Here is a 26,254-nt window from a genome sequence, read left to right on the forward strand (position 1 = left end):
GCCGAAGCCACGTGGCTGCCTGGACCCTTTGTGACACCTGCCCGGCTTCTGGAGCTGGAAGGACAGGCCAGGGCTGCCTTGCCTGGACTGGCTTGGGTTGGGGCTAGGGGAAGGGGGATGATAAGGAGGAGGAGGAGTTTTCCTGTACAAAGGGTGTGTGTGTGTGTCTTCATGTTTGTGCTTCATTTTTCCCTTCCACCAAATCCCTTTGCTTTTCCAGCTTGCAAGGGGCTTCTTAGGGTTGCAGTCCTCTTGGCTGTCTTGCCTTTGCTGTGGAGGAGAAGTCCTGAGAAGGGCAGGAGCAGGTTCTGCACCCGGAGCCCCCTGAGACTCCCTGCCTTTACCCTCTGGGTTGGTTTTGCGGAAGCAGGCCTGCTGGCAGTCCTTTCTGAGCAGGGGTCTTGGGAAAAGAGATGGGGTCATTCAGTGATGTTAACGAGGGTCCAGCCCCATGGGGCCGGACGGTCCACTTCCCGATCTGCTGCGAATGCAGACGACGTGATTCTACCCATGGCTCCACAGCGCATGATCCACTTCCCACTCCTGGCAGGAGGACAAGCTTCGCTGCGAGGTTGAAGCGTGGCTCGCGGACCACATGCTGTGGAGCCACTGGTAGAATCGCGCCATCCACGGCAGATCAGTGAGTGGACCGTCCAGCTCCATGGACTGGACCCTCTTTAACGTCACCTGTGTGAGGATAGTCGCATATGAATACATCCTCATGGCTACTTGGGAACTATCCTCTTCCCCTCCACCCGTTTCTTTTTCAAGGCTGCAGAGGGAACTGGGGTTGGCTTTGGAGCAGAGGGTGTTCAAGAGCTACTGCCTGCCTTTCTCTGCGGCCTTGCCAAGGATCGTGGCCTGCTGGTTGCGCCTCTCACTTCAGTGCAGGGCCAGCTTTTCCAGGGCAGGTAAGCAGGCAGGCAGGTAGGCAGGGTTTCAGGCAGCCCTGCCGGTGGGGATGCGCAGTTTGCTTGGCGGCGCCTGCTTTCTGTCCCCGACCAATTCCTCCATCTCTTAAGGGCCTTGAGGGGGGAAAATACAACCATTAGAGTCATCCTAGAGGGTGTGCAACGGAAATGAGTTCCTGTGCTTTGGTTGGTAGCACCCGCCGGCCTCGGCCACCTTCCGGAAGAGATGTCCTTGCCCCGAGGTGGCTGTGTCACTCCTTAGCATTGTGCTCGGCAGACGGGTCTTCTGCTGCGTCCCCCTCCACGAGAGGCTTTTCTACCAAACTGTGTACAAAGTTCAGTTGCCACGTGTGCCTCTAAATGCTCGGCTTGCGCTCCCAGGTGCCCAGTGGCTCTGTCGTCTGAAGGTCCTGCCTTACGGAGGGACCCATCGCTGTTCTTCCTCTTGACTTTGAATCTTGGAGGGTCAATTAGCAGCCCTAACGTCTTCACACCTACAGCTTGACGTCCTCTGGCAAGAATCTTAGGATGATGGAAGCGCTGGGAGGGGGCCTGACTCTCAGGGCAACAATTCACCCTGTTATGCCAGCTGCTTGGGCAGATTTCTGATCTGGCCATGGTGGCGTGTGCTTTCGTTGGACCTCACTTGACCCCGGGTGGTTGCTAGGGTTCTTGACGAATGTGCTGCTCCCTGGGGTCCCATGTTTGGGCCATCAAGGCACTGCTCCTGCTCCCGAGGGAAGGGAAGAGGGCGCTTCCTCCCGCTCAGGAATGGAGCACGGGCCCTTTTCCTGCTCCCTCTGGCTCAGCCTCTGGGCCCGGGTCCCCCGTGCAAGAAGAAGGCACATTTCCTCCCACCGTCACCTTCGCCTGGAAGAGAGCGGCGCATCAGCCAGGGCTGGGAGCTGAGCCGGGTGGGCGGTGCAGCCTTTGTGCTGGCGTTCAGCCCTCTCCCCAGGCCAAGATGATGGGCCCTCGTCTTCTTTCCTCCTTGAGGTTTGTGCTTGAGAAGCAAAAGGCTCTGTTTTGGCAAACCCCGTTCACTGCAGCCGGCGGGATCGATGGAGAACCCCAGCCCAAGGGTCAGGAGCCCCAAGTGAATCCCAGAGACCCCCTTCGCAGCACAGAACGGGAGCTCTTTTGGAACTGTGGATTTGCTATTTAAAAAATGACTTTACATCCCACTCAGTCTATGAAGAATTTAGTTGCAGGTGAATGCCTGTCTGTCCCTCCCCAGGATCACGAGGCCCCTTTCTGCTGAAGAGATTTCCGGTCAAAAACTTGCTTTATAGCCACTCGGAAGAGTTGTGTGACCAACATTTAGGGAAGGGAAAGGGAAATAACTGTTGGAGGGAAACCGTGGTTGTCTTTTGAACTGTGGCTCCTTCTTTGGACTAAAGGAGCTTGTTTAAAAAAACACCAACCCGTTGGTAGGTTCTAGAAGGTGTCTTAGGCAGGGAAGGAGCACCACCTTGGGCAGGTGAGCCAGGGGCCTGGCCTGCAATTAGCTTTTAATTTTTAATTTCCCAGAATGGCCTCTCTTGTCGTGTTTCTGTCCTGCTGGGGCAAAGTCTGGAGCTGCCTTTGTGCAGGCGAGCCAGAGAAGGTGGCTGGGCCCCCATCCGGCTCTCGTACAGCAGCTCGGAAGGGGCCTGACCTTAGCGGCAGAGCCTCCGCCGTCTCCCAGCTTCCACCCCGGGCACCTCGCCTGAAGTCTGGGGCAGCTGTGGCCAGCTAGTCCTCCGTGTTGACCCTGCTGAACTGGATGGCCCCGGGGCTGGCCTGGAGGTCAGGCCGCTTCCAGAGTCCCAGAGCCACCGCTGGCAACGTGACGGCATCTGTGCCTGGTTTCATCCTGAAACTAGAAGGCAGCCCACCAGCATTCCAGTGTTCGTTTCTCTGTTGGGGGCCACTGATGCCCTCCAGACGTTGGTGGAGGGCCGTGCCCATTAGCCTTTGCCCACATCAAGGGTAGGGAGGGGGGGAGGGGAGGGGCGGCGCGGCCCAGTGCCACCTGGGGGGCTACCGTTGCCCACCTTCTGAAGGGATTCTTGCTTGAAATGTGCCATGCAATTTCATGGAGTTGAAATCCCCCCCCCCGACCCCATGGCACGGGGCCGTTGCCTGGAGAGGGGGGAGGAATACAGCAGCTTAGCCACCTGCCTTCCTGCAGGACACTTGGTGTCACCCCTTTCTGGGCCTTCAAGAAGCGCCTCAGCAAATTCTGAGATGATGGGGGAGCAGGGAAGATTTGGGAGAGGAAATTTCTGAAACTGATCGCAAGCGGAATATGAGCCAAGAGTGTGATGTGGCTTCAGAAAAGGTGAATGCTATTTTAGGCTGCATTAACAGAAGTAGAGTCTCTAAATCCCCATGAGGTGCTATTCCCTCTCTATTCAGCACCGGTCAGGAAGGAACAGCCACTGCGTCTCCTCAGGCCACTTCCCTCTGGGAGCTGATCAGTGTCTCGGCCCCCACGAGCCCCCGGATAAAAAGGCCCAGAAGGTGAGGGTGCCTTGCTAAGAAACCCCATCCTGGGGAAGGCGAACAACAGACCAGATCATGAAATGGCAGGAGCTAGTTTGGCACTTGGAGCAGAAGGCACAATAATAATATTAGTTAGGGGCCATCAAATTGATCCCTTTTCATTGTTTCTTAAGCATAAGGGAATTCAGGAGGGAGCTTTATTCAGCTCTTCCTCTGCGTTACTGCAGGATACTAAGAATTTCCTGGACTGAAGTGCTAAGGTGTGCTAAAGCAAATGAATAAAGACCAGGAGGGAATCCTAAGCAGCCACACGAAGCACGGAATGCTAGCAGGCGATAATCATCAACCGAGAAATGCAGAGTAAAGGTGGCTACTGCTGATCCTTCAGACTCAGGCTAGAGTAAATGTACAACTGATGAAGGTGCCACAGGAATGTCTGAGATGGTGTTCCCTTCCCTATTTTCCATCCTTGTGTTGCTGGCCTCCTCCCAGCCTGGTCACTCACCCCAAAGGAGGGGGGTTGTCCTCTATATTTGATTGATGGCGTTTGGGTTTTTTCCAGCCTGAATTCTTTTAATCAATGAGTTATCGGCTCACCTTTATCGGTGAATTGATAGGAGCCTGTTTTAATCGACAAGGAGGGTGAGTTCAGGTTACCTTTGTTGACACTCTGAGGACATTCTGGTTCTGGTGCATTAATATAGAAAAATAACAATGGGAGGTGTCCTTGCCTGCAGGTGCTGAGTGTCCATGTTGCCTCATTGAACGGCAAACTCTGCCACCCTTCTTTCAGTATCTCAAAACGGAGGCCTTGGTTTTGTCAGTTGCATTGACCTCTGCCGTTTAAAAGATGTGCGATTAATCAGCAAAGTGCTTAAAAGGGCTGATGGTCCTCTCCTGTACCGGCCTCGTGAAAATCCATTTGTGGGAGAATATCTCTCCCGGCTCCTTTTGTAGAGGTTGGCCGTTCAGAGGGATGCGCCACCAGCCCGGTTGGCATGGAGTGGCTGCCCTCCTGCTCTCTGCCAGGCCCAGAGTATTCCAGCTTAAGGCCATGGAGCTGCAGCGCAGAGTCCTGCCCGTGGATACTGGTGGGGTTGCCCAACGGAGGCCCCTTCGAACGCCGCCACGTGTGGTCTGCCACCACTGCGTTCTGTAGGCGGGGCCGGTTCCCTCCCAGTTCCCTCCCAACTGACCCAAAATGGTTTCTGGTGATGGGGAGGGAAGGCTCCCCCCCAGTCACCCCTGTGCACCGAGCTGCCGTTGGTGGACAGAGGCCAGCCTCAGTGCAGTCCAGCAAAGCCTGCTCCGATGCCTGATGACTGCCCTTTTTCTCTCTCTCTCCACAGACTTCGTTTTATGGGCGATTCAGGCACTTCCTGGACATCATTGACCCCCGGACTCTCTTTGTCACAGAGGTAAGGTGGGTGCAGGGTTTGCAGATTCTCTAGACTCGCTGAACTAAAGCTTCTGTCCCGTGATGGTCTCTGCTAAGCATCCTCCTCCTTCCCTGGTGGATTTTGCTTCGTTTTTGGCCAATCCCAGTCCCTTACCTCGGCCTGCTAAACTTTGCTGTTTTCTTGGAGGATGTTTTCAGAGATCTCAGAAGGGTCCTGAGGTTCTTTATCTCTCTCCCTGTCCTTGTGCAGTGGCTTAATGGCAGTTCCCTGAAGGGTACCTGGGCCAAAAGGCTTTCTGTGTTCCCGATCAGCCCCATCACTTCCTTTCCAGTTCTTTGTGCCAAGCAGGACTGCTGTGCCCCCAAATGTGTAACAAACTTTTGTCTGTGAATGAGCCCAGCAAAATGCATCTGTTAGCAAAGGAAAGCAAAGTGTGCTGCTTATATACAGACACACTGCTCCATAGCACTTAAAGCAGTCACTGGGCTGATTACAGTTTAATTATACAGGCTACTCGGTACTCAGTTTTCCAACCTTGATGGAAAGGCAAGTGAACCTTGAGCTGCCTACCTGGGATTGAACCTGGGCCAGGAGCAGAGTTTTGGCTGGAGTACTGCAGTTTAACCCCTGCACCAGGAGGCTCTAGAAGATAGCCAGAGAGCCTGGATGGCTGACTTACTATACTCCATTTGTGTGTAGGAGAGGCAGCCGCTGTTGTCTTCTTCTGCCTGTGTTTTTCGGGCCAGCTGAATTTCATATAGGCTGATGTTCTGTTGCTTAGTGTAGTAAATCTGTAGTAGAGTGAGTCAATTCCTCCGTACGTTCCATTGATACAAGTGGGCCTCCTCTGGTTGTAACTTACTACCTGAAGTAGTAAATGGAATAGTCCTGGTAGTATGTGGGTTTTCCTTCTGTGACCCCCCTGTGAAGGACAGGTGCACTTTGCGAAGGTTAGATTAGGGGCTGTGTGTGTGTGTAACTCTGCCATAGATCTGTACCTGCGTACTGTCCGTCTGCCCTGTGTTACTTCCACCTGGGTGTCAGTTTGGCCTGCAAGTCCAAAAGCCAGGGCGATGATGCATCCTTACAGGGAGCAAGCATTTCATCTCTAGCTGGATAACTCTTTGTAGAACGGCAAAGAAAGCGAACGCTCTGAACTGCAAGTGCTCGAAGCATCTGCTGGCCTTTCGGTTGCCATGGCTCAGATCTTTGGTGGCTCCAAATGCATTGTTCCCAGCAAAGCAACAATTTTTTTTCTTGCTGTGACGATGGTGCTGCAAAACTTGGACGGGTTTGATCTGATCAGGTGCCCCGTTGTGGGTAGAGGCTGTGCCTGCCTGGATGTGGGCAAGTGTGAGATTAGAGGACTTAAATTAGACCTTGTAATGAGACTGTGTCGGGCTAGCGGAGAGAAGGCTGACAGAGATGGCTGGCAAAACGCAGCAGGGAGTCCTGGGTTGTCTTCCAAGGGCTGCTTCTCTTTGTCCTCCCTCTTAAGCCCCCTGGGCAATCATTCTGCTCTGTTGACCTGGGCAGTTAAGATGTTGGATGTGTTGGATGCTTTGCCTTCCCCAGGGTTGTGCCTGCTGCCTGCTTCTTGGAAGTGTTCGTCCCACAGGAAACTTTTTGAAGTTGGAAAGTGGGAAGCTGCTTTCTAGAAAGCCAGACCCCGGGCCTCTCTGCCCTCATCGCGGCTACTCTGATGGGCAGCCGTGGCTGCAGTCTGGGGCTTCCAGTAAGCATCTTTCTCTAGGGAGGATAAAGATGCAACATGGGCTCTTCTGCACGCAGTGCCGGGGTGCTGCCATGGTGCCACATCCCTTCCCACCAGTGACTTGCTTTTTGCACTCCACTGGGATAGGAGGGCTGGTCCTCTATGGGCCTGTCCCCTAGCCACCTTCCCTTCTGTGGCAGTGCATGTGCAGAGACCTGTGCGTGCCAAGGGTTCGCGACCCTGGGACGCTGGCAGCCCCAGCGAGCAGCAGAGAGAAAAGGAAAGGCATGGGGGGAAAAAAACCCTGCAGGTGTCGGGAAACAGCTGAGCCAGCTGGAGAGGGTGGATGCCCATGAAACGGTCCAGGGGCCGCCTGTTAGAGAAGGGGAGCTTGAATGTAAGCGCTCAGGTCCCTGCCTAGGAGGTCCCAAGGGAGAGGACGCTGGGCAGCCCTTTCAGAACGGGGCATCCGGCATTTGTCTTCAAGTTTGCCCTCTGTCAAAACTTGCTCTTGTTTTTATTATCATTTTTAAAATTTATTTATGATTGACCTTGAGAGGGACCGTTGTTTTTAACAGCTATGAACGAAAGAGGAGTTTAAGGGTACCCACAAACGTTTCAAGCAAAGGCGGTTTAAATTTTTGCTTGTTGGCAGCATTTGTCCTGTTCAGCGAGATGGGCCTGGGCCAGGGTTGTTATAGTAACTCTAGAGACTTCCTTCAATTAACAAGAGGGGGAGGGAAATGGGACAGACACAGGGCCATTCATTCGCTTCCCTCTTCTTTGGTGTTTTTCCTTCCAAGAAGCAGGGGCGCACTGCAGAGATCAGCTGCAAAGGAGAACATTATGGATGGGAATTCCCGTGTCAAAAAAAATCCCAAAATAGCAAGCACAAGAAGCTCCCGGAATATTAAGTAGGCTATTCATGCTTCGTTTGCTTTCAAGGTGAAATGGGGCCATTTGCCCTGGCTCCTTGGTTACCATCCATTCCCTTGGCACACCAGAGTTAGGAAAAGCGCCAGCAGGACAGAAACCTTCGCACGGCGGGGCTCTGCGATTTCCCTTTCTAGATCTCGGGTCACCCAGTCCCCTTCTCTTACCCAATTCTCTTGTGAACCATTTCGTGCCTTTTTGCTTACTTCTTTTGCCCATCTCTGGCGCCTTTGATCTGCGTGGGAGGAAAATGGTCCCGTCTTCGGGATGGTGAGGGAAGGTGCCAGCATCATGTTAGCTGAGTCCCTTTCTTGTTTTGCTTTCCCGAGAAGTAAAACCCATGTTTTCCTGCCAACTCTCTTCCTGAAAGCCAGTTGCCTAAATTCAAACAATCGCAATTAAGCAGGGGTTTGTAATGGGCAGGAAGCTTTGAATGGCACGGAGAGCCCACGAGCAGCAGGACGGGAGCTCAGCCACAGCATCCTCTTTCCCTCCTCTTGGCCCGGCTTCCCATCCCTGGGGCCTGAACCTGCCCCTGCTTCCTGAGGCAGGCAGCCCCCCAGGCAGGAGGCAACTCTTGCGACTTTAGTAGGTGGAGGAGCATTTCGTTCGGTGTGTGTCTCAAAGTGAACTGGCCGAACCAGCCCTTCCCTTGAGGTGGAACACAGTCCTAGAGCAAGATATGGACCTTTGCTGAGCATTGTACGTGGTTTGGAGGTTAATAAATGCTAGGCTTCTGTTTCTACATTCTTTCTTTCTTTACATTTCTACTCCACAGCCTTGTAAGAAAGGTTTGGCTGAGAGGGTGTGACTGGCCCGGGTGAGCCAGAGGACTTTGTGGCCAAGTGGCTCTTTTGAACCCAGATCCCTTAAGTCCTGGGTCTGAGCGGTCACCTGGTGGTCTTGCAAAGAGGTCCATCTTGTTCCTCATAACAAGGCAGAGGGAAACACCCTGTGAGCAAGCTGGAGAGAGAGAGAGGGGTGTGTGCGTGTGCGTGTGCGTGTGCGTGTGCGTGTGCGTGTGCGTGTGTGTGTGTGTGTGTGTGTGTGTGTGTGTGTGTGTGTGTAGGTGCGCAGATCCCACAGGGAAGGGGAGGCCATGCCAGGAGGGGCGAGGGCGAAGAATATACGGAAAGGGGGCCGATCTAGAGGTGGAGATGGATGTGGTTCTAGGCACCTTGATGCAGTTGACAGCCAATATCCTTTAGATGCCCAGCTGTGCCCAGGTTACTGGGAAAAGGAGTGAATGGCCAGGTTTTTTGCACCTGCTTGTTTGGAGGTTGTTGTGCCCGATGCGTGGCAGGTATCCTTTTGATGAGGGACAAGCAGCATTTCTGCTCAACGGAATGGTTGAGGTGTGTCCCTCTTTTCTGCCTTGGCTATTAACTCGATGCCTTGCTATTTCTTGATGGGCAGCCCTCGCAGCCACCCTTAGGGCAGAATCAGGGGTCTCCGTGTGTGCAAGTTGAGCAGGGAGGGGGCCTCGGTGGACTTGGGCTGTGTGGCGAGGAGACAGCTTTTGAAGGTGCTGCTTTTCCTTGGCTGCAGTTTCCCAAGAAAACAGAGCGGTTCTCTTTGATGTCATGAAAGGGGAGGAAAGAAATCTCCTGCCATTAATTGGAGCGACTGAAGGAACATGTTGAGGGGCACCAAAACCCCTCGTTTTGAGCACAACTTTGAGGGCTTTGTCCAGCATTTGGAAGCAGCTGGCCTTTTTCTGGTGTAGGATTGCCTGAAAACGTGGATAAAACATTGAAGAAAAATACTTCTCCCCCCCTTTGTAGATTTTATGACATTTATTTGAAAAATGGAAAAGAACAAATGTTGATACTCTTTGTCAGGAAGAATATCAGCCCTACAGTATTTTGAATCTCCTGCTGTGAGTTACAGCAGAATGCTGGATGTTGCTATTTTGAAGAAGATGAATTAAGCCTTACTTCATAGAATCATAGAATAATGAGCCATCAAGTCCAACCTCATGCTCAAGGCAGGAATACCACCAAAGGAGATCTGCCAGGTGATTATCATAAGTTTTTCTTGAATGCCTCCAGCGTTGGAGCACTCACCAGCTCCCGAGGTAATGGGTTCCAATGTCGTACTGCTCTAACAGTTAGGAAGTTTTTCTCGATATTCAGCCGATATCTGGCTTCCTTTAGCTTGAGCCCATTGTTGTGTGTCCTGCACTCTGGGGTGATCGAGAACCGATCCTGCCCCTCCTCTGTATGACAGACTTTCAAATATTTGAAAAGTGGTATCCTATCACCCTCTCAGTCTTCTTAAGGCTAAAGATGTCCAATTATTTCAGCCTTTCCTTAAAAGGCTTGGTTTCCAGCCCCCTGATCATTCTGGTCGCCTTCCCCTGAACTTGCTCCAGTTTGTTGTCATCCTTCTTAAAGTGTGGGATGTCCAGAACTGGACACAGTACTCTTGTTGTTTAGTCATTAAGTTGTGTCCGACTCTTCATGACCCCATGGACCAGAGCACGCCAGGCCCTCCTGTCTTCCACTGCCTCCCGGAGTTGGGTCAAATCCATGTTGGTCGCTTTGATGACATTGCCCATCCATCTCATCCTCTGTTGTCTCCTTCTCCTCTTGCCTTCACTCTTTCCCAACATCAGAGTCTCTTCCAGGGAGTCCTGCACCCCCTCCCCAGCCACTTTCTCCTTCCTGGTCGACCATGTCCTTTCAGAGAGCCTTCTGCCCCCCCCCATGCACAAGCAGTAGGAACCACGGCCCTACAGAGAGTCACAGGGTTGTCATGCTGGAAGGGGTGCCAAAGGTGACCCAGCCCAGTTTCCTGCCCATGTAGGAAATCCACAGTTGAACCAACACTAAGGGAGAGCTCTTGAGGTGGAGAGCATTCGCTAACAGTACTGTGACTTATTCTCTTTTTGCAGAGTCGCCTTAAAGAAGCAGTGCAGTTGCTGGAAGATTATAAACATGGGACTTTGCCCCCAGGAGTCACCAACAAGGAGGTAATCCAAGTGAATGAATAACTGCTCAGACTTCACCAAGCTAAGAGAACCTGCAGAGCCACCGGTGTCCTTTTTATGATTGCCAGCCCTGGTCTGGCTCTGGATCCCACAGCAAGAAGGGGCTGCTTCTGCCCTGTCCCACGGACGGGCTTCCCCAGAGGCACCTCGTTGGCCTCGGCGGTGGGAACAGAAGGCTTGGACGAGAGAGACATCCTTGCCTCTCTTTCTGCAGAGTGCTTAGATTCTTAATTTGGACTTTATATTTGACATTATTTGAGAGTTGACACACAGTAGTATTTAATGTTTTGACAACTTATGAAATTTCATATTTGACAGCTGTCAAAATCAAAGCCCTCAAAAGGCACCAAAAAAGTCTGAAGTGTTTTGAGTTTTGAATTCCGTGCTAAAGACTTAAGATTCCAAACGGGAGAGACAAATTGGGAAATCTGTCCCTTCTGTTGCTTCTGCTGGGTTTTGTGTGGCTGTGCCCTTTCCACCCCGAGCGAAGCAGTCGGAGGCTCTGGAAGCTCCCGGGTGCAGCCCTGTTGGCTTGGCCCCAAGGTGTCGCCAAGAGTAGCCTTGCTCGTGCGTCTTCTCCTCCTCAATTCGGCTGGTGTAGTGAAAAGCACTGCTGGCCTTGTCCCTCTCTGTACCTCTGTGGGATCCTTCTGAAAATGGGAGGCCATTCCGGACTCTTCAGATGGAGCCCTGCCCTCTCCTGCAGGAGTGTGTGCGCGACCCTCTGGATACAGGGCGGGTGCGCAACCTTTGCGCTTCCAGGCCACTTGTCCTTCCAGGCTCGTCTCTGGCTTATCAGTATTAACATCACCAGTATTTTCACTCTCAGTCATACTGTGGTGAAAAGCCCCCCCCCCACCTGAGTGGGGATGGTGGGCACTGTAGTCTGAAACATCTGGAGGGTGCCACCTTAATGGGGGGGCCACGTGTGATTGCAGAGAGAACCTTCTCAAAGGAGCTCCCTTGGGGGGGGGATTCCCAGAGGATGGACTAGCAAGTGAGCACGGAGGTCTCCAGGGCCAGAGGGAGGGCGTAGTCCTAAGAGGGTAGACACGGGGTGGTGGTGGTGCTCCTGCTGACTTCTTCTGAAGCCTTGCCTTGCCACCCTGGAGACATCCTGGAGAGGGAGCCCCGAAAGACGTCCCGGCCTTTCCAAGGGGGAAGAAGGAGCATCTGGAAAGCACCAGGCGGGCCCTTCTGCCTTTGTCAGGAAGGAAGGTGCAAGGACTCCTCGGGGTCTGGAACTCTTCCCTCCCCCTGCCCGCCCCAGCCATCACTGGCTTTTTCAAATCGTCCACGTTGTGTCAGATCCTACTTCTCCTGGTCCCGCGCAAACTCTGCAGTCTGCTGTGGCCTCGCCTTCCTTGCTGCTCTGCTTGGGGAGCACAAGACCCATCTGCCCCTGCTGTCCTGTTCCCCCTGCCCCCCACCCACCTCAGCAGGTGCCGTGGGGTCCCTCGGCTGTCCTCGGTGACCTGTGTGGCCCCCTTCCCCTCTCTTCCTTTGGGACTCTCCTTTGGCGTCCCTCATCCCAGGGCCGAGGCCATAGTTTCCCTTCCCTTCCCGAAACAGAGGCTGCGTGGTGGAGTGGGGTGGAGTGGAGTGGAGTGGGTCGCTCTTTGCCCCCCCCGGTCCCTCTCTCCCCTCCTCCTGTGACGATGACGTGTGGGCTCAGGAGGACAGGGGATCTGACCTCCCCCTCGTGTTCCCTGCGGCCCCACACACTGTGTTGTGCTCTGTTAATAATAAAGAGGATGACGAAGGATGATCCATCAGAGGAACAGGTGAAAACACACGAGGAGGCGGGCTGCCCCAGGAGGACGTGGAGGGAACCGTGACAAATCCGCCCCAGTCATTTGCGCGACTCATCGTTGCTACCAGAGCGGGCGATCAGAAGTGCGAAAAGAGACCGTTTGTGTCACGGCAGTGCAAGCAAAGAGGGAAAACGAAGGGCCCGCGATTCCACGAACCGTTCACTCCGGAGGCTCAGTTCAGCTCCGTTCCGGGAGAGCGGCCTGGTTCCGAGGCCTCGCTTTCTGCCAGCCTTGGGCCAAGCCTGCTGTGACCCCGGGCGGCGGTGGTGGTGGTGGTGGTGGTGGTGGTGGTTCTCCCCCCCCCCCGGGGTTGCCTGAAGCCAGCTAGCCACAGGCAGGAAGGGGAAGGGCCGAACCAGGTGGAGAGCAGTGCCAGGTCTGTTCCCAACCGGGGACCCCCTGATGGCGAGGCCCTCAAGCTCACAGCCGGGGTGGGGTGTGTGTGTGGGGGGCAGTCGAGCTCCGACCCCTTTCCTTTGCCCTCAGGGTGAGGTAGTTCCCCCTGCCTGAAAGTCTGGTTTGAATCGGAGGTGGTCACCTGTTCCCAGGAGGGAAGGGATGCGGCTGTGGGGTCTGATTTAGCCACAGCCTTCTGGCACTCTCCGACCTGGAGGCGGGTCCGGCTGGCCACTGGGATGGGGATCTCTCACGGTTTTCGTGGTGGCGCCCACGAGGCCGGTTTGAATGTTGTGCGCCTCCCTGCTTGGTCTCTGCTTCCACGTGAGACTCTCTGTCGAGCGAGGCAAGCCCGGCTGCCGGAAGGGCAACATAAAGGGAAGGGTTCGGGGTGGACCCTCTGAGGTTTGGCATCAGCTCTCCTGAAACAAGATCCTGAGGGGGAGGGTCAAAGAGGGCTGGTTCCATATTGTGATGAATAAAAATAACAAATTGAGCCTAAAGTGAATAGAGACACTTCAGGGAAAAGAGCAGACGACTTGATGCCGTATCAGGCGAGGCGGGTATTGAAGAGGGAATGGCAAGTTTAGCCCAGAAGAAAACCAAGTTGCCTCTGTGGAATTTGGGGTGATGGTGGTGGTCACAGAGGCACAATGACACCCTGAGTTTTGTGTGTGGTGCAGGGTGTCAGTGAGGAATATCTATGGAAACAACTTTTAGTCCTCATGTTGTTGAGAGAAAGCTTGTGTCTTCCTCTCTCTCTCTCTCTCTCTCTCTCTCTCTGTGTTTATTTTCATTTTGTATTTGTTGATGGTCTTTTTATAGTGCCCAACAGCCAGGGCTCTCGGGCAGCTTTCAGATTAAGTTTGCAACCATCACATGAACAAGTTAACAAAAGCAAGTGCCTAGAATCCCATCAAGTGCTACTCAGCGGGTAAAAGCAGTGTTTTCCCCCCCCCCCGCTTTCCAGAATGGCCGTCGTACGACTGGCCACAAAGTCAAGGGATTCCCGGTGGGCAGCTTCGGAGCCTGCAGACCTCACAATCGTTACGTGATTGTGTCAGCCAACAAGATTCTGGCTGTTGTGAGCCAGCAGTCCAGAGCATAAGCAAGACCGAATCAGTGGTCAAGGCAGAGGACAAGGATCTGCGAAGACCTTTCCAGCACTGGAAGCGTGTGGGAAGCCTTCCTTCTTTTGCCATCATCTAGGGCAGTGATGGCGAACCTTTTGGAGCCCGAGTGCCCAAATGGCAACACAAAACCAACTGATATACAGTGGTGCCTCACACAACGATGTTAATTGGTTCCAAAAAAATCAACGTTGTGTGAAACATCGTTCTGTGAAACACCATTTCCCATAGGAATGAATTTAAAACCAGTTAATCTGTTCCAATTGGAACAGATTGCCGTCTTTAAGTGAAAAAACCCATAGGAAACATCGTTGAGTGAAACAATGTTTCCTCCATTGGAATGTATTGAAGCCGACTCAATACATTTCAATGGCTTTGCGAAGTCCTTTTTCGCTCCTGTAAAAGTGCCTTACAGTGTTTGGAACAGGTTTTAAATGCTTGCAATCGTTAGCCCACCTCCTGAACCCTATGCAAACTTAATTTGATGTTGTTCTGAGTCGTCCTTAATTTTTGGTGGTTTTTTGTTTTCCCTATTTAAATGCATTGAACTGTCCATTCAATTGATTTAAATGGGGAAAATTAAAAAATCACCAAAAATTAATGAAGACTCAGAACAAAACCAAATTAAGTTGCACATGTTTCACAAGGTGCACTATGGAATCCAAGCATTTAAAACAGGTTTCAAACATTTTAAGACACTTTTAAATGAGCAAAAAGGGACATCGTTAAGTGAAATTCCCCCATAGAGATCATCGTTAAACGATGGGGGAAATTCCTCAAAAAAGCCCATCGCTGTGTGAATTCATCGTTGTATGAAGCAATCGTTGTGTGAGGCACCACTGTATTTCAAAGTGCCAACACTGCAATTAAACCTGAATGCTGAGGTTTTAGTTTAGAAAAAAAAAACACCTGTCCCTGCACTGCAAGGGTTAAATGCTTGGTTTTTTTTTTTCTAGGGCAAGTGTTAACAGAGAAATTCTTACTGGTCCTCCAATCCCCCGTCGGGGCCTGGTAATAGAGACCATTGCACCCCTCTGCTGGACCACTGCACCAGCAGAGGCGAGTGGCAGAATCCAGGTTTGGACGACAGAGGAGTAATTATCAATGGCGACTTGTGGCTTGTGTGCCCACAGAGAGGGCACTGTGTACCAACTGCGGCATGCGTGCCATAGGTTCGCCATCGCTGATCTAGGGGAATTCTAGCCCAGTTGGGGTGCCCCCCCCTTTTATGTGGAGCAGCCACGGAAAGGCTTCAGAAGATGCTCCCGGGCCCTGCGTAGACCTCTAGGGAGCGAGGGGACCCTCACTCAGGCTGACAGCCCCTCCCTATATATGGATGGGAAGCTTCCTATCAGCTCTTAGATGTGGGAGGCTGGAACCCTTTCCAAGAGATTGACCAGAAACAGCCTGAGGGTTGGTGTCAATGGTAAACGCCTTGCCTTACTAGGATCGTGCCGGACAGTCCATTTGGGCCCTCGTGGAAGAGCCGAAGCATCTGGCACATTTCCAGAGGCAGCCCTGCCGATTGACACCCACGGTGGAGCTGAGCCAAGCTGTCCGTGGCCAACATACACGGGGGGGGGGGACTGCGGTCGGGTGGGCTCCTCTCTCTTTGTCCCCGCCTGTGGGCCCCCTTGTTCCAGCATCCTGACCCCAAAGCATCAGCCGGGGGTTGTTAAAATGACGGCTCACGGAGGCACCCGTAGAAGAGCTAAATGAATGCCTTCACCCACTTCTCATGCACGTTGGGGACGGTCGGTCGTGGGTGTGAGGCTGCACCCGCAGCCCTCCTGCTCTCGGGGAGAGGTGCTCTCCCCTTCCTGGTCTCATTTTCTTCTGCCAGTCTTGACAGCAGGAGGAGGAGGAGGAGGAAGGGGGCCAGTGTGGACTTCGCACCCTTTCGTCTTTCCAGACGCAGCCCCGACAGCTCCCTGCTTCGAAGTGGTTCCATTTCTTCTGTGGCGGAAGTGCAAAGAGGCTTGGCCTCTTAATGGCCCTGGATTTATTACCGGCCGCACTCCCTTCAATCAGGAGAGCAGCGGGAAGGGCCACTCCTGCTGGCTCAGGGCCAGCAAATCTTCCAGAGGCCGAGCTGCATCCCTTTGAGGGAATAATGGTTTTTCTTTTACACTGTTGATGAAGAGTGAAGAGGTCTATTTGCAGCAAACGGCACTTTTTGTTTCCCCCAACCTTCCACCTAAGTATTTACTCAACCCTACAAAGCATCGAAGCGACCAACATGAATTTGACCCAACTCCGGGAGGCCGTGGAAGAGAGGAGGGCCTGGCGTGCTCTCTGGTCCGCGGGGTCACCAAGAGTCGGACGTGACTTAAGGACTAAATAGCAACAAAAAAGCAGAAGGCCCACATGGCCCGTGCGGTCTGGAGAGGAACCCCTTTACAGCTCTCGGGTGGGTCCCTGCTCAGCCCCTCTAAAACCCAACCCAGGGATACGCAGCCCCCCCTCTTCTACAGATAACCCCCCCCCCCCCGGAAGATGGCCTCGTGGCCTCCCTTGAGAAGGGCGTTGGGATCAGTGGGGTCTTTGGGAGCTCCACCCCAGGAAGGTTTCCTTTCACAGCGCAGGGATGGGGCTCGGAGGATCTGCTCCGGGGAGGCCAAGCTGAGCGCAGACATGCCCCGATGGCGGCTCAAGGGATATGTGTGGAGTTTCTTTGGGAAGGGGCCGCTCCCCAGGACTGCTCCTTGACGCTGCAGGCATAACCTAGAATCCCCAGGTGGCCGAGGTGAGGAGGAGAACCGGTGTTGGAGCCACTCCACCGATTGTGCCGGCTCTCACCGCCCCCTGCGTCGACCTGGCTTAATTAAGAGCAGCCACCCGTGCCTTCGTTGCATCACATGTTGACTGCTGCAAGGCGCTGTCCATGGGGCGACCCTTGGCAAGCGCCCAGGGTCTGCTCACCGATGCACAGTATCATCATCCTCATGTGACACGCCTCCCCCCCCCCCGATCCTGAAATACCTGTCCTGGCTGAGCTTTGGTCCTCACCACGACCACCCTGCCATGAGAGCAGTGCACAGTCCTTCTTCTGTCTCTCCCCCCCCCCCCCCCACCCAAATGGCCGGTGTCTTCAGGAGGACCCCCCCCCCCAGTAGCTGCAATGGCAGAGATGGGGAAGAGACCTCTTAAGAGCTGGCTGCCGATCCTGCCCACCCCCAACCCCCATGCCCTCTTCATGTAGGGGTGGGTTGTGTCTCCAGCCGAATGGCCTCCTCCTTCTCAGTAGGTTTAATTAACATTTGAACCTGGGGTGTGGGTGTAATGGATAGAGCGATGGACCCGTGTTCGAATCCACACTCGGCCATGAAGTGGTAAAACCATTCCTTAAGTACCTTAATTGCCTTGAAAGCCCTCTTAAGGCTCGCTAGAAGTCAGTTCCAACTTGGAGGAGCATAATTAACCTTTGAAATATCCTCTTCTCACCTTCCCCTGCCATCTGCACCCTTATGTGAGAGGCCACCCTGGGAGGGAGTGCATGTGTGTGTGCGTGCGTGCGTGTGTGTCAGGATCTGGCTCTCTCTCTAGTGGCCCATGTTCAAATAATTCCTTGCAGCTGTAAGTGCATCTCATTTCTAACTCTCAGTGAGGAGGTTGTGAGGACTAATTAATTATCCTGGGTGAAGTGCTGCATAAGTGCTATGAATTTTTATTATCTCATCACTAACCGAACTCGACTGTGCTGCACCTTCTCCTGTTTTGCACAGGTGTAAATCCACTGGGAAGATTCTCTTCCACTGGGATGAAGCAGAGAGCCAGGCATTGGGGTTGGCGCTGCTGGGGGGGGGCGGGGGACGGGAGGTGGGGAGGCAGGCCACCGTGCAACTTTTCCCACCTAAGTTATTTGAGTCTCCCCATCTCTCGCGTCAGCCGCGCACGCCCAGCTAGGGTGCCGGGCCGGGTTTTGGAGGCCAGTTTATGTGCCTTGGAAGAGAGTTTGGGGGCTCGTCAGGGTTTTTCATCAGGGTTCTTTACTTAAAGAAGCACCTTGGGAATGATGATGAGAGCCGAGTAGAACCTCGGTGATTCCCGGGAAAATGCTTTCAAAATGGTCTTTGAAAGTAATTTTTTCTGCAGTCTAGAAAACTGTTTCTTGGTTTCTTCTCATTGTGCTACTTTTGAAATTTAATATCGTCAGACCCTGATTGCAAAAAAAAAAAAAAGGGGGGGGGGAGAACTGGTTACAGGAAATGTGCATATTATTTGTTACTTCTGTGGGCGTAATCCGGATGGAAATCTGCGGGGCTTCCTTTCGACACACTCCAGAAGGGCTGCTTGGAGGCAGCTGGGATCGGAAGGCAGGGCTGTTTGTCTGGAAGGACCTGACGGACCCGGCAGGGTCCGGGCAGGAAGGCTCTGGCGGTGGTGGGGAAGATGGGTCACAGGGGTGGGCGGGCGAACTGCCTCCTGCAGCCCCAGCGCTCCACCGAACGCCCCACTCGTCTTCTGTCTTTCTCTCTCATATGGGCACGGGAGGTGCGTGGATGCGGTTGCCTGTAACTCAGGGCTCGTTCATTTGTTTAGTCGTTTAGTCGTGTCCGACTCTTCGTGACCCCGCGGACCAGAGCACGCCAGGCCCTCCTGTCCTCCACTGACTCCCAGAGTTTGGTCAAATTCGTGTTGGTCGCTTCAAAGATACTGTCCATCCATCTCATCCTCTGTCGTCTCCTTCTCCTCTTGCCTTCACACTTTCCCAACATCAGGGTCTTTTCCAGGGAGTCTTCTCTTCTCATGAGATGGCCAAAGTATTGGAGCCTCAGCTTCAGGATCTGTCCTTCCAGTGAGCACTTAGGGTTGATTTCCTTTAGAATGGATAGGTTTGTTCTCTTTGCAGTCCAGGGGACTCTCAAGAGCCTCCTCTAGCACCACAATTCAAAAGCATCAATTCTTCAGCGGTCAGCCTTCTTTATGGTCCAGCTCTCATTTCCATACATCACGAAAGGAAAAACCATAGCTTTGACTATTCGGACTTTTGTTGCCAAGGTGATGTCTCTGCTTTTTAAGATGCTGTTAAGGTTTGTCATCGCTCTCCTCCCAAGAAGCAGGTGTCTTTTAATTTCGTGGCTGCTGTCTCCATCTGCAGTGATCATGGAGCCCAAGAAAGTAAAGTCTGTCACTGCCTCCACATCTTCCCCTTCTATTTCCCAGGAGGTGATGGGACCAGTGGCCATGATCTTAGGTTTTTTGATGTTGAGTTTCAGGCCATTTTTCGCACTCTCCTCTTTCACCCTCATTACAAGGTTCTTTAGTTCCTCCTCACTTTCTGCCATCAGAGTGGTATCATCTGCGTATCGGAGGTTGTTGATATTCCTTCCGGCTATCTTAACTCAGGGCTACTCTTGGTCTAAAGCACTTGCCAGACGCCTAGGAAACGTGACCTTTGTGGAGCAAGAAGCGGCCACAGCTGGAAAACAGGGGCGACGTATCAGCGTTGCCGTCTAGAGGCTCAGACCTGGCAACCAGAAGGGTTAGGGCCCTTTTACAATTCATAAAATCTTCTCCACCACCACCACCACCTCACCATCGTTATATGTCATGTTTCTACACCTTTAATTACGCCACTGGTTTGTGCATGTGTATGGGTGTGTGTTTTCCCTGGCTATATATAAGGAAACATCTTTTTGCCCTGTGTGTGGGGGGGGGGGGTTTGGGGGTTGGGGTGGGAGGTAGAGGTCAACCCAAAAGCTCAGAAAAAAAGGATTGTCCAGTGGAGCCAGGGGCTGGGATTTTGGCAGACTCCCTGGGTCCTCTTTTGCAAGCCGTGCTCTCTGTCTTCCCTGGGTATGAAAGAGGGAACATCTGCGGCCGCTGGCTTACAGGTTGTGCAGGGAAGGCAAACGGGCAACCGTCAGAAACATTCTTTGAGGCTCTGTTGGGTTGTAGAAGCTTCTGCTGCCCTTGAAGCCCAGGAGAGGAGGGGAGAGGCGCTCCCTGCCGCTGGTCTCTGAGCTTCCTCCGGAAGGAGGAGGGCCGCCCCTGCCCTGCCCTGCCCTGCCCTGCCCTGCCCTGCCCAGCTGCTTCCTGGCTATCGTTCATCCTGGTGGTTGGGGCTTCCAAAGGGTCAAAGGGTGAGAACGACCGACCCAGAGAAAAACGGGCATGGCCGCCTGCCCACATCTGCGTAAGCAGCAGGGGAGCCCTGTCCCCGGCTGGAGTCTCACAATTGCAGGCTTGCTCAGGGGCCACCTGGACTCCGTGACACGGTAGCCACTTGGTTCCCCTCGCTGCTCTGAGGAGTTGCTGCTGCTGCTGCCGCCTGGGTAGCCCCCCCCGTCTTCGTAGCCACGACTGTGCATGAGTGCGGTTCCAGTTGCCGTCCTCTCTGGGTTCTTGGCCTTGGGACGGGGCAGGGTGTTTAGCAGGCCCACCACAGGTTTAGGTGGCCCAGTCCATTTGCCCGGGGGACTCTTGAACCAGGGACCCTTGGCCTCTTCCGTCGAGACTTCCGGGCTGCATGTTTCTTTTGCATGAGCCTCGCCGTCCAGGCTTGCCTGGCTGATCTTCATAACCAGCAACATTAATTGTGTCTTTTGTATTTCTAGCTTTGGCGAGCGCAAAAAATAAAACAGGTAACTCTTTGCTTTTCCTTTACAATAAATACCGTTGCAATGGCAAAGCTTGGAAAGGGCCGTGTGTGTGTGTGTGTGTGTGTCTGTGTGTCTGTGTGTCTGTGTCTGTGTGTGTCTGTGTGTGTCTGTGTGTGTCTGTGTCTGTGTCTGTGTCGCACCTGTCCAGAGGGCCAGACCAGGTACCTGCTGCGCGTGGGCCTTGCAGCTCGAGAGAAAGCGCGCCTTGCTGGTGGGGGGTTGTCTTTGCTGGGAGCCGGGGAGGGACTGGCCCAGAGGATGTTTCACCGCGTGTGCTGCTGCTCTTTCTTTTCTCCCTTCCTTTTTTTATGCCATGCGCTAGAAGGGTTTTGCTCTCCAGCGTAGGGGCCTCACCCGGAAGCAGCTGCGGCGTAGCCGTTGGATCCGGCTCTCAGGCACTTTTGTCTCCTGGATTCTGGAGGGGCTGGCTATGGCTGCTTCCCGGCAAAGGGGAAAGGCAGAGCCTGCCTCTTTCTTTACCACGGAGGCATCGGTGCCCTGCTGTTGGACACTAGGTGTGCCCAGGGTCCTGGGAATGCCACAGCAGCTCTGGAGCCAGGCTGCAGCCTGGGCGGGCACAGGAGGGTTGGCAAGGACCTGGTGGTGTCAGCAGAGGCCAGTTCCACCCTCCCCTTCCTCCTCCACCCCACCCATGGCCGCTCACCCTTGGTGGCCTGTCCGCAGAGGGTGCACACTGTAGCTGGCCTTGAGGCTGTGGGGGGGGGGAGAAGGGGGAGAAATGAGGCCCTGGAGACTGCCTGGGGAAGAAGGCAGAGCAGGATCACGAACCCTGTCCTGGAGGCTCGGATGGTTGAACGTCAAGGTAAGGAAGTGGGAGCTGGGAGGGAAGGCTGGGTCTTGAGCAAGGCGCCCCCAGTTGGTTCTCTTGCAGGGCCAGTCCTGCCATTAGGCAGAACAAGGCAGCCGCCCCTGGCCGCCGTTTGAGGCGTCAGCCGTGTTTCTGTGCTTTGCTTTGGCATGCATGTCCTTGACTGCATGGGAGGGAGAGGGATTTATTTCCTGTACTGCTGTGTCAAAGCAACTTGGCGGAGGTGGTGTGGGGCTTCGGGAGGGAAGGCACGCCCTTTTCTGGTTCAGGCCAGCCGCCCATTTTGGGGTTAAAGCTGTCTGTGGATCTGGTGCCAGGGTGGGAGGGTGTGGCTCTGTTTTAGGGGAGAAACAGGCCAGCGGAGAGGGCCTGTCGTGAAGACGGGCAGGGAAGACTTCAGTTTGCCCGGCCCTGCCGAACCCAGGTATTCAGGAGGAGGAGGAGGAGGAGGAGGCGACAGCCCTCAGAATGCTGGCGTGGGGGTCGTGTTGGGGGGCGGGAGGAAAGGGTGGCACTCGGCATAGGGCAAAAGTCCTGCGGGGAGATGACCCGCCCTTCTTGACCAAGGAGGTTAATCTTGTCTCTCACAAAGAGGGTGAACACTCCTCTTCTTTGTTTGTTGGTTTGTTTGTTTATTTAAAAATATTTTTACCTGGCCTTTCTCCTTAAGAGAAGGACCCAAGGCGGCTTCAGTCATTAAAGACAGCATTGAAAGCTAAACGCTTTATGAGTATACAAAATGGGGGGATCAGGCAGATGCTCCTCTGAGAAATGGCAAACGAAACCGATTGTAGAAACACCTTAGAAGCAGTGAGGGGCAACCCTTTGAAACCCCCACGCAGGCAGCCCGTCGTTAAGGGAAAGCTGGCCTGACGAGGAAGGTCTTGGGGCTGCCCCCCCTCCCGCTCCCCACATCTCTCACTGTGTCCGATTCTCTTGCAGGCCATCATCCATCCAGACACTAACGAGACGATTTTCATGCCCTTCCGAATGTCAGGTATGCCCCCCCCCCTTACGCAGCGCCGAGGATGCTTCTGTTGAAGAGTGAACTTTTCCCGGCCAAGCTGTCTGTCTGGACGAGCGCCCACTTCCCCTCGCCACAGAGAACTGGTTTGGGGCATTTCCAAACACTTTTGCTTGGCTTTACCCCCTGGGGCCGTTTTTGCAAAGCCTGTGCCCTCCTGGTAAACGGATGTGGTCTGTGACGAGGCCCGTTTGGTCCAGGAGAGACACTTGGGAGAGCAGGGATGAGCTCCGTGTGGCCACCCCAGATGCTGATGAGCGGCAGCGGCCATCAGCCTTCCCCGTGGCTGGGAGAGGGCAGCATTCACAAAGACCGGAAGGGCCCCATGTTCCCTGCTTGTTCTGCCTCACGGAGGTCCGAGCGCCGCGGGCTGCCCAGCTAACCTTCCTTGCTCTTTGGCAAGGTTCTGCTTCGCAAGTCAGCAGCAGGCCTGGAGGAGAGACCGGTTGGCAACGGGCAGGATCCGGCGGGGGTCTGCCCACCGGGAGCCTCTGTGGGCTGAGCCAGAGCAGAGGACTGGGGCCTGATCGCCTTCTTCCACTCTGGCCCCAAGGGTGGCTGCAGAGGGGCTTTCCTCCCTTGCAGCGGAGGCCGTGTGGGCTCAACCGACAGGGAGCAGCACTCGAGACCAGGGAGGTCTGGGGATGCCCCCGAGCAGGACTGGCTCTCAGAGCAGCCTTTCCCAAACGGGTGGTGGCAGGTGCCAGGCTGGGGGGGGGGGAGGCTGCCCAGGAGGGCGCCTGGGAGGCAGCAAAAGAAAGAGGTCCCAGGGAACTCTGGCAGAGAGGAGGAGGAGGAGGTTCGAGGAAAGCCAGGCTCGGGGCCGCCTGCCTGCTGCGGGCCGCGCACTTCGGCTTTAGGCTCTCCAGAACGAAGCCTCTCCTTCGGGTTGACTTGCTTCTTGAGTAAGGCTTCCTCTGCTCCCTCTTTGGAGCCAGATTGTCAAATCGAAGCACCTCTTGAGGCTTGTTCCAGATGAGGAGACCAACTGAGCGAATGGCCGAAGGGCGAGTCCCCCCCCCCGGGCATAGATTCCCACAGATTCCGTGGGTCTGTGCTGGTTGGGGTGACCAGCTGGACTCAGGCCAGCACTGGTCACCCTTGGGGTTTCCTTTGTCAGGGACGCTTCTGAGGCCGAGGGTAGCCATCGTGGGCAACTGGATCCCTCGTTCTGCTGCTGCTAAAACATGGTGGAGTCTTTGCATGCATAAAGGAGCTGGCATGACAAGAGACACAGAAACTTCACTCTATGTGAGATTGTGCAGGATTTTGTGTCATGGCTGGTAGCATGCCAACCTCGCTAGCCATCCCATTATGTGCTGTGTAGGCTTCTAACTCCACCAGTTCGCACCCAGGTCAGTTTGTACATATGTGGTGAAACATGATGTTAAGTTTCTTCTGATACGTGTATGGAAAGGGAAAGAAGGCTGTGAGTTCTTGCTTCAGGCAGATGAAATTCCTTTCCCCCGGAAAGGTAAAAACAGAGCGAGTCCCTCTGAACCAGTCTCCTTCCCTTCCCCTCCCTCCCTTTTCCCTTTCCTTCCTTCCTTCCTTCCTTCCTTCCTTCCTTCCTTCCTTCCTTCCTTCCTTCCTTCCTTCCTCCCTCCCTCCCTCCCTCCCTTCCTTTTCCCTTTCCTCCCTCCCTCCCTTCCTTTTCCCTTTCCTTCCTTCCTTCCTCCCCTCCTCCCTCCCTCCCTCCCTTCCTTTTCCCTTTCCTTCCTTCCTTCCTTCCTTCCTCCCCTCCTCCCTCCCTCCCTCCCTCCCTCCCTTTCCTCTCCTCCCTCCCTCCCTCCCTCCTACTCCATAACTGAACAGTGACGCAATAACTACGATTTCCAGTAGGCTATAGCCAGCATCCTGTTGGTTAGAGATGCCCACCAGGGCTGGGGAATTTCTAAATATTGAAGTGTGTTTTTCTTTTTCCTCTAGGTTACATTCCTTTCGGAACACCGATAGTAAGTATTTTGGCCTATCCTCCATGCTCTGCTTGCTTGTCCCACGAAATGCTTCTTTAGCAGGGGCTCACCGTTTTCCGAACTCTACCTGGATGATGTGAAGAATCTTGCGGTGCACCAAGTAACCTTCTGGGTTTTGGCCGGCTCCCATTTTGCTCCGGTTCGGGCAGTGCCTTTCTTGGCCAAGAGTGGCACGGCACCCAAGGCAAGCTGTCAGAGGTCCTACGAATCCTACCTTACAGGTCTGGACCTTACAGAACATGGGATGGTGTCATGTAGAGAGGAAGGATCAGAAAGGCTTCAAAACAGTCTTGGCCAGACGTTAAAGCTGTAGAAGCGGAAGTTGGACTGAAAACCCAAGACAGAGGCTTTGAGCTTGAAGAACCAGCCTGAGGCACAGCGGTATCACGCCCTCAAGGGCCAAGGAATCGGCCGCCTTTTCCCCTCTCTGCGGAAACTGGGAGACATGGACCACGAAGGTTGATTAATCAGAAATGCCCTTCTGGCGACTGGCAGAAGGCCAGAGCCGGCCACCTGCTTGTGGGTGTTCAAGCCTTGGTCCATTCATATGAAGAGGCCATGGGGAGCTCTCAGCTGCATCCCACCGTTTAAGCAGAGTTGGCTCAGAGGCATGTCCTGGCGGATTGTGCCCCTGGGGGGTGAGATGTGTACCCACCGCCAGGGTACCTCCCAAGGACTCCATCTCCACTCTCCTTTAACCCAGAAAGCAAAGCAAAGCGCCAGCGGTCTGCCTCTCCTCCGTTCTGGGTCTCGGCTTCCGGCAAGGTCTCCTGCAGCTCAGCCGCGCCCCCCCCGCCCCCCGTGGATCTGTTGTGTGCCACGTTGCTCGAGACATCTGGACCTTCCCGTAAGGATACCTTGAGAGAGGAGATGGCGTGGTTCCCAGCATTAAGAGGGGGGAAAATGTGTCCTTATTTATGTTTAACATTTGGGTGGTAATCTGTAATTAACTTTCCCAAAAAGTTAAACACAAATTTGATTTGGCGATCAGGTTGACACCAAAATCGGCCCGAATCCAGGCCTGTCAGAGGAGCTGAGAGCTGTCAGCAGAGCTCCATTCCGTGAGCTGAAGAGGATAAACTGGAACCTCTTGTCATAAAGCGGGAAGGAGTGATTTTCAAATGTTACATTTTAATTTTAACATTTATGCCAATTGATCTGTGAAATGCAGTGACATAATTGGCAGCCTGCTCTCGCCGACGACGTCGTCTTAAACTGAGCACATTGGGAAGGAGGGACTGAGGGAGGGAGGCAGGCGAGGGTCCCCCTTCTCCTTAGCAAGGGGTTTTGGGTTCTCGGGGCCTTCGAGTTGGCGGGACCCCGCCTTGCTTACTCCTGGCAGAACTCCAGCCCACTAAGCAGCTGCTGAGAGAAGCAGTGAGGAAGTGGGAAGTGGCCCCGGCCGTATTTGTGCCTCTCAGGTAGCAGCTGAAAGCACAGCAGCCTGACTAAGAATAAGGCTGAGGCACCGCATTCCCCTTTTTGGAGGCAGCAGGGCTGGCCCCCTCCCCTCTGGCCTGTCAGGCTAAGTGAAGCATCTCTTCCCCCCCCCCCCCAACAAAGCCAAACTTTTTCAGGGCAGAAAGCGGAGGGTCTTCTTCCGACCTGCATCCCGCCAGGGGGCCAGGGGACCTGGGTTTGCTGGACTTCCTTGCGCCAGGCGGCCTGCTTGGGGGTGGGGGTGAAGGGCAGGGTGCTTTTTCTTTCACTCCCTCAGGCCGCACTCTGTCTTGGGCCATCTTGGTCTTGAAGACCACACCTGACCGGGGAAGGGGGTCGGGCACAGGGTCGGTGGGGCTTTGCAGGGCTGGGCAGGTTCGCAATTCCTGCTCCCAGGCCTGTGTTGGGGGACAGGTGCCAGCAGAGTCCTTTTACAAGTTGCTGCTGCTGCTGCTGCTGCTGCTGTGGCCGCCCCCTGGACCCTGCCCCACCCTCGTAGGCTCTGGGGTCGGGTGAGACATGGGAAAAGACACCCAAGTGCCTTTGGATCTGCAGAGGAGCCTCGTGCAGTTCGGTCGTGCAGCCATTTCTGGAGCCTTGGAT

General features: G+C 54.2%; 1 protein-coding gene across 1 annotated transcript in view; it reads left to right on the forward strand.

Moving 5' to 3' along the window:
• SFXN5 (sideroflexin 5) overlaps positions 1-26,254 on the forward strand; it is a 67,752-nt gene that overhangs the window by 1,310 nt on the left and 40,188 nt on the right. The window contains exons 2-6 of the mRNA XM_073002204.2: positions 4,748-4,816; positions 10,342-10,419; positions 20,338-20,364; positions 22,154-22,208; positions 24,165-24,190. Coding sequence (XP_072858305.2) covers positions 4,748-4,816; positions 10,342-10,419; positions 20,338-20,364; positions 22,154-22,208; positions 24,165-24,190 — 255 coding nt within the window. The remainder of the gene's footprint in view (positions 1-4,747; positions 4,817-10,341; positions 10,420-20,337; positions 20,365-22,153; positions 22,209-24,164; positions 24,191-26,254) is intronic.

Source organism: Pogona vitticeps, chromosome 5 (assembly GCF_051106095.1).
Source record: "Pogona vitticeps strain Pit_001003342236 chromosome 5, PviZW2.1, whole genome shotgun sequence".
Lineage (NCBI taxonomy): Eukaryota > Metazoa > Chordata > Lepidosauria > Squamata > Agamidae > Pogona > Pogona vitticeps.